The sequence below is a fragment of the Ranitomeya imitator genome, chromosome 1, assembly GCF_032444005.1.
Source record: "Ranitomeya imitator isolate aRanImi1 chromosome 1, aRanImi1.pri, whole genome shotgun sequence".
Lineage (NCBI taxonomy): Eukaryota > Metazoa > Chordata > Amphibia > Anura > Dendrobatidae > Ranitomeya > Ranitomeya imitator.
Window position 1 is genome coordinate 851,938,505 of NC_091282.1, and position 14,848 is coordinate 851,953,352.

Genomic DNA, 14,848 nt, shown 5'->3' on the forward strand with positions numbered 1-14,848 from the left:
CTCAAAAAGTCAAATGGTGCTCCCTCCCTTCTGAGCTCTGCCTTGCGCCCAAACAGTGGGTTACCCCCACATATTTGGCATCAGCATACTCGGGATAAATTGGACAACAACTTCTGGGGTCCAATTTCTCTTGTTACCCTTGTGAAAATAAAAACTTGGGGGCTACAAAATCCTTTTTGTGGGGAAAAAAAAAAAATATATATATATATATATATATATATATATATATATATATATATATATATATATATATATATATATATATATATATATATATATTTATTATGACTCTGCATTATAAACTTCTGTGGAGCACTTGGGCATTCAAAGTTCTCACCACACATCTAGATAAGTTCCTTGGGGGGTCTAGTTTCCAAAATGGGGTCACTTGTGGGGGGGGTTACTACTGGTTAGGTACATCAGGGGCTCTGCAATCGCAACATAATGCCCACAGACCATTCTATCAAAGTCTGCATTCCAAAAAGGCGCTCCTTCCCTTCCGAGCTCTGCCGTGCGCCCAAACAGTGGTTTTCCCCCACATATGGTGCATCAGCGTACTCGGGATAAATTGTGCAACAACTATTGCAGTCCAATTTCTCCTGTTACCCTTGTGAAAATAAAAACTTGGGGGCTACAATATCTTTTTTGTGGAAAAAAAAATATTTTTTATTTTCACAACTCTGCATTCTAAACTTCTGTGAAGCACTTGGGCATTCAAAGTTCTCACCACACATCTAGATAAGTTCCTTGGGGGGTCTAGTTTCCAAAATGGGGTCACTTGTGGAGGGTTTCTACTGGTTAGGTACATCAGGGGCTCTGCAAACGCAACATAATGCTTGCAGACCATTCTATGAAAGTCTGCATTCCAAAACGGCGCTCCTTCCTTCCGAGCTCTGCCGTGCGCCCAAAAAGTGGTTTACCCCCACATATGGGGTACCAGCATACTCAGGACAAATTGGACAACAACTTTTGGGGTCCAATTTCTCCTGTTACCCTTGTGAAAATAAATATTTGTGGGCAAAAAGATCATTTTTGTAGAAAAAATGCGATTTTTTTTTTTTTTTTTTTTTTTTTTTTTTTTTTTTTCTCCTTCCCCACGGCTCTACATTATAAACGTCTGTGAAGCACATGGGGGGTTCAAAGTGCTCACCACACATCTAGATAAGTTCCTTAAGGGGTCTAATTTCCAAAATGGTGTCACTTGTGAGGGGTTTCCACTATTTAGGCACATCAGGGGCTCTCTAAACGTGACATGGCGTCCGATCTCAATTCCAGCCAATTCTGCATTGAAAAAGTCAAACGGCGCTCCTTCATTTCGAAGTTCTGCGGTGCGCCCAAAAAGTGGTTTACCCCCACATATGGGGTATTGGCGTATTCAGGAGAAATTGCATAACAAAATTTATGGTTACTTTTCTGTTTTTACACTTGTGAAAATAAAAAAAATGGTTCTGAATTAAGATGTTTGCAAAAAAAAGTTAAATGTTCATTTTTTCCTTCCACATTTTCAGTTCCTGTGAAGCACGTAAAGGGTTAATAAACTTCTTGAATGTGGTTTTGAGAACCATGAGGGGTGTAGTTTTTAGAATGGTGTCACACTTCATTATTTTCTATCATATAGACCCCTCAAAATTACTTCAAATGTGATGTGGTCCCTAAAAAAAAAAAATTGTGTTGTAAAAATGAGAAATTGCTGGTCAACTTTTAACCCTTATAACTCCCTAACAAAAAAAAATTTTGTTTCCAAAATTGTGCTGATGTAAAGTAAACATGTGGGAAATGTTATTTATTAACTATTTTTCGTGACATATCTCTCTGATTTAAGGGCATAAAAATACATATTTTGAAAATTGCAAAATTTTAAAAATTTTCGCCATATTTCCGTTTTTTTCATAAATAATCGCAAGTAATATCGAAGAAATGTTACCACTAACATGATGTACAATATGTCACGAAAAAACAGTCTCAGAATCAGCGGGATCCATTGAAGCGTTCCAGAGTTATAACCTCATAAAGTGACAGTGGTCAGAATTGCAAAAATTGGCCCGGTCATTAAAGGGACACTGTCACTTGAATTTGGAGGGAACAATCTTCAGCCGTGGAGGCGGGGTTTTTGGGTGTTTGATTCACCCTTTCCTTACCCGCTGGCTGCATGCTGGCTGCAATATTGGATTGAAGTTCATTCTCTGTCCTCCGTAGTACACACCTGCACAAAGCAATCTTGCCTTGCACAGGCGTGTTCTATGGAGGACAGAGAATGAACTTCAATCCAATATTGCAGCCAGCATGCAGCCAGCGGGTAAGGAAAGGGTGAATCAAACACCCAAAAACCCCGCCTCCATGACTGAAGATTGTTCCCTCCAAATTCAGGTGACAGTGTCCCTTTAAGTACCAAATTGGCTGTCACTAAGGGGTTAAATGAGATTATCCTAAAATGAGTAGTAAAAACTAGTTTGTTTGCTGTTTTTCTTTTTATAGTTGTGGAAAAGTAATATCTGGTTGCAAAACAAATATCTACCAGCCAGATGGTGATGGAAGTGGAGAAATATTATTCTGGGGCCGACATGTCTTTATGGGTTACCTAAATATGGAAGACAAAACAAAGGAATCCATAGATGAGGAGGGCTGGCTGCATTCTGGAGACATTGGAAAACATGATGACAATGGATTTTTGTACATTACCGGTAGAATTAAAGGTGATTTTTCTGTTTGGTCTTGTGGACATAATTATTAGTTATCCAAAAAAAAATCTATTGTGTAAACCATTTTCCGTACACATAGGATGCAAATTGTATAACTCACACTAACCCCTTAACTACCAATATGCCTTTTTTTACTGTGCTGAGTAATAAATGGCGCGCTCCTAACCACTGTACACTAGTCGCATTGGCGGCTATCAGTTTTGATTGTGACTGACATTTAAGTGGGTGAGGCCCCACTTTTTAAACCTGTTGGCATGGCAGTCTGAGGCCAAGTAATGGCTTCACTTGCAGTGGACTGTTGTCCGATTAGACTTTGCCATAGCAGGGCCGAAGTGTCAGTGAATATTTGACATGTCCCATGCACTGCAGTACAGAGATTCTGCAGTGTATGAGACAGAGTGAACAATATTAAAGTCTGAAAGTGTAGTTTTGTGGGTTTTTTTAACCTTTTATTCCAAAGGACATTGTGGAAAACTTCTGCCACTAAAAATATTATGAGTAGATCACGTCCTCCTGGAAGATCTGGTATTTGAAAATCACTACGTATTGTGAATCGCAGATCTTCCATTTAGCCTGGGTTTGCGTGTTTCATATTAAATGGATTTTTGTTTCTTTTGGTGCTGAAGAAATTAACGACCCTTTCTTTGTTGGTTATAAACTTGCAGCTAAATCTCACAGCTGTTCCTGACCTGGTCATTTCCTCTCCTTTTAGTATCTGGCCAGACCTTCTACTCCTAGCTCCTAGGAGTAGCTGTGCTGAGTCGGAGATGTTGCTGCTGGAGAGATTGTTGCATGCGGTTGTTGGGTGCTTTTCTTATTATCCAATTCCCATTTGGTTTGTACATTCTTAACCTTCCCTATATACCCTGCTACCTTTTTGAGTGTTTTGTATGTTCCTTGCTTTTTGTTACCCAGTTTGTCTTGTGTGTTTTATACATTAGCCTTTCTGTCTGAGGCCCAGAGTGGGAGGGGCCAGTTTAGCTACCTTTTTGGGAGCAGGGATAGTTGGGGTCCCAGCCATAGGGACAGTGCATTGCCCCTGTCCCCATTTTAAGTCCAGTCACAAGATAACAAAAAAAAATTTGTATTGAGATATAATAGTACAAAGTTAGAATATATCTAACTCTTAGTGGTTTTTAGTAGCTCAAGTCTTGCACTATTTTTATCTCCTGCTTTGTGGGTTAATATATGTACAGTATATACTTTTCCATAAAAAAAATTTTTACCGCTAGCATAAGGTACATTGTGTCAAGGAAAAACAGTCACTGGGATATGTTGAAGCATTTGAGTTTTTCACCTAATGGAGTCCATATTTTAAATCTGGTATGTCACTAAAGCCAAAATTGGCTTGTCACGAAGTTGTTAAAGAATGTACATGCTGAGATTGTCTGTGTTCTATTTCAGAGCTCATTATTACTGCAGGTGGTGAAAATATCCCTCCTGTGCCCATTGAAGATGCCATTAAAGAACACATACCAATAATTAGTAATGTCATGGTAGTTGGCGACAAGAGAAAATTTCTTTCCATGCTACTAACCTTGAAGGTAACTTTAAAGAAATAAGATCCACATGGGAAAAGTGTGTATAGATAGACTGCTCAAAAAAATAAAGGGAACACTAAAATCCCACATCCTAGATGTCACTGAATGAAATATTCCAGTTGTAAATCTTTATTCATTACATAGTGGAATGTGTTGAGAACAATAAAACCTAAAAATGATCATCGTAAAACACAACTAATATCCCACGGAGGTCTGGAGTTGGAATGATGCTCAAAATCAAAGTGGAAAATGAAGTTACAGGCTGATCCAACTTCAGTGGAAATGCCTCTAGACAAGGAAATGATGCTCAGTAGTGTGTGGCCTCCATGTGCCTGTATTTTTTTACTGTAATGTCTTTGTCTGTACAAGTCCCCTCTAAAATCTAAAATGTAAAGTGCTGCGGAATGTGTTGCCGCTATAGAAATAAAATGATTATTATTATTTAGACAGTCACTTACACGCCAGCCTAAATGAAGGAACATGGTGGAGTAAGATGTGCTGAATTCACTTTTGCTAGAAATGCTAAAGTGGCGTAAGGTAAATTCAATTTACGCCTTATTCTCCTCTAATTCCAGCACAAAAAATGCCAAGTTGCAAGACTCCAGGGGAGCAATGGAACCCTAGGACTGCACCAATGTGCTGCAGACCCAGCTGTCAGTGCTCGGTCATGCACTCACAGTATAGTGAGCTAGTGAGCAGTGCTGTGAGCAGTTGACTGAAAGCCAATGCCTGCCCACCTCCCCGACTGTGAGGAAATAAAATTTTTCTCTTTTCTTGCACTTTCAGTAAGGTTGCTAGGTAACAAGGTAGTGTTATTTACTGGCAGACTAACCCTATATGTTCAGCCAAGTAGCTTTTTACCATTCCCATTAAAGAACATTGTTCTGCCTGTGGAGCTGCTGTTCCCTTTTTTTTTTTTTTTTTCCTTTTGCAAATTCACACATGCCCCCAATGCCAATTTCTAGCAAAAGTTTGGTCTGGCCATTTGGATTGTGGGATTCATTGGGCACACCCTCACTGTGACTCCATGAGATCTTGCTCTTTCAACTAAACTGGATCTGTCACATTGGTTACCAATCAGCAACTATTTTGTAAATACTCATTGAAAGATCTAGTGCTGATGCATCCTTTTACGAAGGCTTTCACAAAGTGGGGGTATGGGTTGTGGGAACAGCCCAACTTTCCACCATCATGCTGGTATTGGGGACTCTTGTGTGCATTTTTGAGAATTGTTTTTTAATAAAATCATTAGATCATCAGTTTGGGCTGCTCATTGTTTTATTAAAGATCTGTCACCACTTTATCTTGACATAGCCAGCTTATTAATATTTTCAACCACTTTCACATGTTGGTTTAGTGTGTGGGTTTTTTTTTATATACCGTATATTTTTCCTTCCTTTTATTGTAGAGATATTAGGTTAACTTCTAAAGACTGGCACGGTAAGATGCACCAAATTCAGTGAATGCCATACAAAAACTCCAAACCATGTTAGGGCAGTCCCACACGTCCAGATAATTCCGGTACCGGAAAAATTGGTACCGGAATTGCCCGTGCGTTTCTGTGGCACATCAGTGTGGCACACGTGCGGCACATGTGTGCCGCCCGTGTGCCCACTGGGTACCACACGCACCGTGCAGGAGACAGCGCTAAAGTTTAGCGCTGTCCCCTGCATCTGGTGCTGAAGCCGCGATTCATATCTTCTCTGCAGCAGCGTTTGCTGTAAAGAAGATATGATAAATCCTTTTTTTTTTGTTTCTCGTGTTTAAAATAAAGGTCCATGTATCCACCCCCCTCCCACCCCCTGTGCGCCTGCCCGCTGTTCTTAAAATACTCACCCGGCTCCCTCGCTGGCTGGTTCTGCTTCCTTTCCTGGCCTCACCTTCTACTGTATGAGCAGTCACATGGGGCCGCCGATTAGTCATGAATATGTGGCTCCACCTCCCATAGGGGTGGAGCCGCATATTCATCACTGTAAATGAGCGGCCCCACGTGACCGCTCATACAGTAGAAGGTGCGGCCAGGACAGGAAGCAGCGCCAGCCAGCGAGGGAGCCGGGTGAGTATTTTAAGAACAGCGGGCGGGCGCACAGGGGGTGGGGACATGGACCTTTATTTTAAACACGAGAAACAAAAAAAAAAAAAAGGATTATTCATATCTTCTTTACAGCAAACGCTGCTGCAGAGAAGATATGAATCGCGGCTTCAGCACCAGTGGGGGGGGAACAGCGCTTACTGTAGCGCTGTCTCCTGCACGGCACACGGACTGCACACGGACAATGTCTGTGTGCGGTACGTATTTTACACGGACCCATTGACTTTAATGGGTCCGTGTAATCCGTGCGCTCCCACGAACACTGACATGTCTCCGTGTTTGGCACACGGAGACACGGTCCGCAAAAAATCAATAACATCTGCACAGATGCATTGATTTGAATGTGTCTACGTGAGTCAGTGGCTCCGGTACGTGAGGAAACGGTCACCTTACGTACCGGAGACACTGACGTGTGAAACCGGCCTTATATGGTTGCAGATATCCTTGGTCATTTCTAATCCTAATTGGTAAGCATTTTTCTAGATAAACTGGATTTTTTTTTCTGTTCTCTCAAATAGTGCAATGTAAACTTCGACACTGGAGAACCAGAAGATGAACTGACTACTGAAGCTCTAGAATTTTGCCAGAAAATTGGTAGTAAAGCAAATAAAGTATCTGATATAGTTGGACACAAAGACAAGCTGGTGTATACTGCTATTCAGGAAGGTGTAAATGCAGTGAATTACCAGTCCACATCAAATGCACAAAAGGTTCAGAAGTGGATCATACTTGACAGGGATTTTTCTGTTGCTGGAGGAGAACTGGGTAGGTATTAACAAGAGGTTCATCTAGGTTTCAAATTATCAATAGTGCTTGAAATCTTTTTATATACTCCTGTTTTTGGAGGCCCTTCACGGAAATTAAGGCTGTGTGCACACGATGCGGATTTAGTGCGGATCCGCAGCGTTTTTTCTGCGCAGAAAAGCTGCAGTTCCCCAATGTGATTTACAGTACAATGTAAATCAATAGAAAAAAAATGCTGTGCTAATGGTGCAGAAAATTCCGCATGAAAACCGCTGCGGATCAAAAGGAGCATGTCACTTCTTTTGTGCGGAACTGCAGGGTTTCTGAACCCTTCCATTATAGAAATCCGCAGGGGTAAAAACACAGAAAATCCGCAACAAAAATGCACAAAATTCGCATTAAAAAAGTGTCAAATCCGCACCTGTGTTTTCTGCCAGGAGATGCGGATTTTGTGTAGAAAATTCTGCACCCCAATCCGCAACGTGTGCACACAGCCTAAATTCTGAGTATTCCCTAATATAAAATTGAAATTCTGATGAGGCTGTCAGAGCAACATTGCTCCTTTTAAGTGACTTTATTAATTTGTTGCAGTACAACTTGTAGCTATGCAGCATCAGATGTAGTGTATCATAAAGGCCTCAGCCAAACCCACCAATATCTGAGATCGGCTACTAGTCTGACCTGTTTAGAGACCTCTGAGCCTAAATGTCAGATTTCAAGCAATCCTCTTGGGACACAGCTAGATGCATTTGTATCCAGTGCATCTTCCACAGAAACAGAACAGCATATATGGCTGGTGGCCAGGTGCTCCTGTGTTCTCTAATTTGTATGGGATGGGGGTATTTTTTTTTTTTAGATTTGTTGTAGAAGTTATTTCTAGCCAGGCATTGACATTTAATATTTTCTTCTTTCATGCTTAAGGTCCCACCATGAAACTGAAGCGACCGGTGGTTTCCAAAATGTACAAAGACCAAATAGACAACTTTTATCTGGATGCTGTGACTCCAGCTGATAATGTCATGTCCTCAAAGTAGTGCTTTTTCAGTTCAGTGTAACCATAGTGTTTTGTTTAGTTTTCTGTGCATACTGGGTTTATCAGAAATGCTGTTCAGAAAACCCTTTTATTTTCTATGTCTGCAGTCATATGAATTCTACATTCTTGGTGACCATTCAGCGGAGACCTTAAAAAACAAAACAAAAAAAAACCCTATTGAAGGACAGAATCTGTTATGCATAAGTGCCTCCCAACTGCTGCTGAAAATCTCCCTGAATCACATTAGTCTTCTGGTCTGGCAGTTATTTGTACGCATTTTATCGACTTACAGTTTTAGAACCTTTCAAGATTGTGTCAAGTATACATAAAATACTATAATAATTTCTGTTGGCTTATTGCAAAACCTGGAAGGCCTGTGGATATGAAGGAACATGGTCCAGAAGTAGTTCTGAGCTGAATGTAAACATTGGATTCTTATCTTGTGCACCAAAAAATATTATGGTTGATATATAAATGAAGTACTTTATTTAACTTTTCTCATATTTTTGTACATTTTACTGACTGTGAAACAAAATGAATACTGAATCTGTATAGAAGTTCATGTTTGCTCTGAGGTGTCCATGGTGTGTTGTGTGGATGGGTAGTTTGTTTTTGTTTTTTTTCTTCCAATTCTCCCCCATGCTAAATCTGTATGCTAGTGGCCTCAAACCTCTTTGTATTGTAGATTTGCAGCAGCTGGAGAGCCATGAGAGGGAGACCTCTGCGGCATACTGACACGTAAATGATTGTTGCCCACTGCTTTTTAAATGTAAGACTAGTGACTTATGACACTTTAACTATGTAGAGAAAGGATTGTACTTATGCATTGAAGATATAACTGCAAATCTTTTTTCACATATTTAATACCTGTATTCATGTAGGATAATTCCCTTTTCATGTTTGTCACACTGCAGTTGTTGCACAACTTTTTTTAAAAAGGTTGTCACGTCTTGTACATGTATGGAATACACACAGGTACTGACAGTCCCACCAATAGAACACACCTCACTGGTGAAATGGTTGGAATTCCAATTCATTTGTCTGAAAATGCAGCCACTTACCCACTGAAAAAGCATGTGACAAGGACCTAGGTAGATGTTTTTTGCTTATCCTGTGTATGTCATAAGTGTATGAATCAAACCACCAACAAAACTGTTAAAAAGGTATAATTTCATAGTCTGTAAAAGCAAAGAACGAAGCTGTATCAGAATTTTTGATCCGATAAAAAGGTCCTTTAGAGGGAAATGTCATTCCAGTATGTGGATTGTTTGTTTTATACATATTTATTGTTAACTGATGCACTAGTCACACAGTATGAAGCTCTGTGACCAGCTTAGGACAGGTATGCAATACTGGTGTTTTGATCCATGGAACTTGGTTAATTGTACTTATTTACTGAATAAAATCATCTTCTTTACATCCACAGCCTCCTGTATGATTCTATACCTCTTTAAACCAGTAGATCTGTTTTATTGAACAATGTTAACCCCTTTCTGCCATTAGACGTACTATTCTGTCCATGTGGGGTGGGCTTTACTTCCCACGGACGGAATAGTACATCATAGGCGATCGGCCGCGCTCACGGGGGGAGCGCGGCCGATCGCGGCCGGGTGTCAGCTGCTTATCGCAGCTGACATTCGGCACTGTGCCAGGAGCGGTCACGGACCGCCCCCGGCACATTAACCCCCGGCACACCGCGATCAAACATGATCGCGATGTGCCGGCGGTACAGGGAAGCATCGCGCAGGGAGGGGGCTCCCTGCGGGCTTCCCTGAGACCCCCGCAGCAACGCGATGTGATCGCGTTGCTCCGGGGGTCTCCTACCTCCCTCCCTGCAGAAAGTCCCGGATCCAAGATGGCCGCGGATCCAGGTCCTGCAGGAAGGGAGGTGGCTTACCAAGTGCCTGCTCAGAGCAGGCACTTGGTAACGCTGCACTGCTCTCAGACAGATCGGTGATCTGTCAGAGTGCTGTGCAAACTGGCAGATCACCGATCTGTATTGTCCCCCCCCCCCCCTGGGACAAAGTAAAAAAGTTAAAAATTTTTTTTACAAGTGTGTAAAAAAAAAAAAAAAAAAAAAAAACCTAAATAATGAAAAAATATATATATATATGTTATTCCCATAAATACATTTCTTTATCTAAGTAAAAAAAACAAACAATAAAAGTACACATATTTAGTATCGCCGCGTCCGTAACGACCCGACCTATAAAACTGTCCCACTAGTTAACCCCTTCAGTAAACACCGTAAGAAAAAAAAAGTCAAAAACCAATGCTTTATTATCATACCGCTGAACAAAAAGTGGAATAACACGCGATCAAAAAGACAGATATAAATAACCATGGTACCGCTGAAAGCGTCATCTTGTCCCGCAAAAAACGAGCCGCCATACAGCAACATCAGCAAAAAAATAAAAAAGTTATAGTCCTCAGAATAAAGCGATGCAAAAATTATTATTTTTTCTATAAAATGGGTATCGTATAAAAGCGCCAAAACATTAAAAAAATGATAAAAATGAGGTGTCGCTGTAAACGTACTGACCCGAAGAATAAAACTGCTTTATCAATTTTACGAAACGCGGAACGGTATAAACGCCTCCCCCAAAAGAAATTCATGAATAGCTGGTTTTTGGTAATTCTGCCTCACGAAAATCGGAATAAAAAGCGATCAAAAAATGTCACGTGCCCGAAAATGTTACCAATAAAAACGTCAACTCGTCCCGCAAAAAACAAGACCTCACATGATTCTGTGGACCAAAATATGGAAAAATTGTAGCTCTCAAAATGTGGTAACGCAAAAAATATTTTTTGCAATAAAAAGCGTCTTTCAGTGTGTGACGGCTGCCAATAATAAAAATCCGCTAAAAAACCCGCTATAAAAGTAAATCAAACCCCCCTTCATCACCCCCTTAGTTAGGGAAAAATAAAAAAAATTAAAAAAAATGTATTTATTTCCATTTTCCCGTTAGGGTTAGGGCTAGGGTTAGGGCTAGGGTTAGGGCTAGGGTTAGGGCTAGGGTTAGGGCTAGGGTTAGGGCTAGGGTTAGGGTTAGGGCTAGGGTTAAGGCTAGGGTTAGGGTTAGGGCTAGGGTTAAGGCTACAGTTAGGGTTAAGGCTACAGTTAGGGTTAAGGCTACAGTTAGGGCTGGGGCTAAAGTTAGGGTTAGTGTTTGGATTACATTTGCGGTTGGGATTAGGGTTAGGGGTGTGTCTGGGTTAGAGGTGTGGTTAGGGTTACCGTTGGAATTGGGGTTAGGGGTGTGTTTGGATTAGGGTTTCAGTTATAATTGGGGGGGTTTCCACTGTTTAGGCACATCAGGGGCTCTCCAAACGCGACATGGCGTCCGATCTCAATTCCAGCCAATTCTGCGTTGAAAAAGTAAAACAGTTCAGTCCAATTTCTCCTGTTACCCTTGGGAAAATACAAAACTGGGGGCTAAAAAATAATTTTGGGGGGAATTTTTTTTTTTTTCACGGCTCTGCGTTAGAAACTGTAGTGAAACACTTGGGGGCTCAAAGTTCTCACAACACATCTAGATAAGTTCCTTGGGGGGTCTAGTTTCCAATATGGGGTCACTTGTGGGGGGTTTCTACTGTTTAGGTACATTAGGGGCTCTGCAAACGCAATGTGACGCCTGCAGACCATTCCATCTAAGTCTGTATTCCAAATGGCGCTCCTTCCCTTCCGAGCCCTCCCATGCGCCCAAACGGTGGTTCCCCCCCACATATGGGGTATCAGCGCAGTCAGGACAAATTGCACAACAACTTTTGGGGTCCAATTTCTCCTGTTACCCTTGGGAAAATTTAAAACTGGGGACTAAAAAATAATTTTTGTGGGAAAAAATTTTTGTTTTATTTTTACGGCTCTGCATTATAAACTTCTGTGAAGCTCTTGGTGAGTCAAAGTGCTCACCACACATCTAGATAAGTTCCTTAGGGGGTCTACTTTCCAAAATGGTGTCACTTGTGGGGGGTTTCAATGTTTAGGCACATCAGTGGCTCTCCAAACGCAACATGGCGTCTCATCTCAACTCCTGTGAATTTTGCATTGAAAAGTCAAACGGCGCTCCTTCCCTTCCGAGCTCTCCCATGCGCCCAAACAGTGGTTTATCCCCACATATGGGGTATCAGCGTATTCAGGACAAATTGTACAACAACTTTATGGTTCCAATTTCTTCTCTTACCATTGGGAAAATAAAAAATTGGGGGCGAAAAGATAATTTTTGTGAGAAAAAAATGATTTTTTATTTTTACGGTTCTGCATTATAAACTTCTGTGAAGCACTTAGTGGGTCAAAGTGCTCACCACACCTCTAGATAAGTTCCTTAGGGGGTCTACTTTCCAAAATGGTGTCACTTGTGGGGGGTTTCAATGTTTAGGCACATCAGTGGCTCTCCAAACGCAACATGGCGTCCCATCTCAATTCTAGTCAATTTTGCATTAAAAAGTCAAATGGCACTCCTTCGCTTCCGAGCTCTGTCATGCGCCCAAACAGTGGTTTACCTCCACTTATGGGGTATTGGCGTACTCAGGACAAATTGTACAACAAGGTTTGGGGTCCATTTTCTCCTGTAACCCTTGGTAAAATAAAACAAATTGGAGCTGAAGTAAATTTTTTGTGAAAAAAAGTTAAATGTTCATTTTTATTTAAACATTCCAAAAATTCCTGTGAAACACCTGAAGGGTTAATAAACTTCCTGAATGTGGTTTTGAGAACCTTGACGGGTGCAGTTTTTAGAATGGTGTCACACTTGGGTATTTTCTATCATATAGACCCCTCAAAATGACTTCAAATGAGATGTGGTCCCTAAAATAAAATGGTGTTGTAAAAATGAGAAATTGCTGGTCAACTTTTAACCCTTATAACTCCCTAACAAAAAAAAATTTTGGTTCCAAAATTGTGCTGATGTAAAGTAGACATGTGGGAAATGATACTTATTAAGTATTTTGTGTGACATATCTCTGTGATTTAATTGCATAAAAATTCAAAGTTGGAAAATTGCGAAATTTTCAAAATTTTCGCCATATTTCCGTTTTTTTCACAAATAAACGCAGGTAATATCAAAGTTGTTTTACCACTATCATGAAGTACAATATGTCACGAGAAAACAATGTCAGAATCACCGGGATCCGTTGAAGCGTCCAGAGTTACAGGTCCTTCTCAAAAAATTAGCATATAGTGTTTCATTATTTGCCATAATGTAATGATTACAATTAAACTTTCATATATTATAGATTCATTATCCACCAACTGAAATTTGTCAGGTCTTTTATTGTTTTAATACTGATGATTTTGGCATACAACTCCTGATAACCCAAAAAACCTGTCTCAATAAATTAGCATATCAAGAAAAGGTTCTCTAAACCAGGGGTCCCCAACTCCAGTCCTCAAGGCCCACCAACAGGTCATGTTTTCAGGATTTCCTTTGCATTGCACAGGTGATGCAATTATTACCTGGGCAAGACTAAGGAAATCCTGAAAACATGACATGTTGGTGGGCCTTGAGGACTGGAGTTGGGGACCCCTGCTCTAAACGACCTATTACCCTAATCTTCTGAATCAACTAATTAACTCTAAACACATGCAAAAGATACCTGAGGCTTTTATAAACTCCCTGCCTGGTTCATTACTCAAAACCCCCATCATGGGTAAAGGTACTGTCACACTAGACGATATCGCTAGCGATCCGTGACGTTGCAGCGTCCTCGCTAGCGATATCGTCCAGTGTGACAGGCAGCAGCGATCAGGCCCCTGCTGGGAGATCGCTGGTCGGGGAAGAAAGTCCAGAACTTTATTTCGTCGCTGGACTCCCCGTAGACATCGCTGAATCGGCGTGTGTGACACCGATTCAGCGATGTCTTTGCTGGTAACCAGGGTAAACATCGGGTAACTAAGCGCAGGGCCGCGCTTAGTAACCCGATGTTTACCCTGGTTACCATCCTAAAAGTAAAAAAACAAACACTACATACTTACCTACCGCTGTCTGTCCTCCAGCGCTGTGCTCTGCTCTCCTCCTGCTCTGGCTGTGAGCGTCGGTCAGCCGGAAAGCAGAGCGGTGACGTCACCGCTCTGCTTTCTGGCTGCCCGGTGCTCACAGCCAGACCAGAGAAGCAGAGCGCCGAGGACAGACAGCAGTAGGTAAGTATGTAGCGTTTGTTTTTTTACTTTTTAGGATGGTAACCAGGGTAAACATCGGGTTACTAAGCGCGGCCCTGCGCTTAGTTACCCGATGTTTACCCTGGTTACCGGGGACCTCGGGATCGTTGGTCGCTGGAGAGCTGTCTGTGTGATAGCTCTCCAGCGACCAAACAGCGACGCTGCAGCGATCCGGATCGTTGTCGGTATCGCTGCAGCGTCGCTATGTGTGACGGTACCTTAAGACTAGCGACCTGACAGATGTCAAGAAGGCCATCATTGACACCCTCAAGCAAGAGGGTAAGACCCAGAAAGAAATTTCTCAACAAATAGGCTGTTCCCAGAGTGCTGTATCAAGGCACCTCAATGGTAAGTCTGTTGGAAGGAAACAATGTGGCAGAAAACGCTGTACAACGAGAAGAGGAGACCGGACCCTGAGGAAGATTGTGGAGAAGTGGAAACATCCAGAGCCACCGTGCACAGGCGTGTGCAGGAAATGGGCTACAGGTGCCGCATTCCCCAGGTAAAGCCACTTTTGAACCATAAACAGCGGCAGAGGCGCCTGACCTGGGCTACAGAGAAGCAGCACTGGACTGTTGCTAA

At 41.7% G+C, this 14,848-nt stretch overlaps 1 protein-coding gene across 3 annotated transcripts in view; it reads left to right on the forward strand.

Moving 5' to 3' along the window:
• ACSBG2 (acyl-CoA synthetase bubblegum family member 2) overlaps positions 1–9,528 on the forward strand; it is a 116,260-nt gene extending 106,732 nt beyond the window's left edge. For all 3 annotated transcript variants that reach the window (XM_069741578.1, XM_069741570.1, XM_069741561.1), the window contains exons 12-15: positions 2,476–2,693; positions 4,104–4,243; positions 6,851–7,097; positions 7,998–9,528. In XM_069741578.1, coding sequence (XP_069597679.1) covers positions 2,476–2,693; positions 4,104–4,243; positions 6,851–7,097; positions 7,998–8,110 — 718 coding nt within the window. In that variant the 3' untranslated portion in view covers positions 8,111–9,528. The remainder of the gene's footprint in view (positions 1–2,475; positions 2,694–4,103; positions 4,244–6,850; positions 7,098–7,997) is intronic.
• The last annotated feature ends 5,320 nt before the right edge of the window (positions 9,529–14,848 follow it).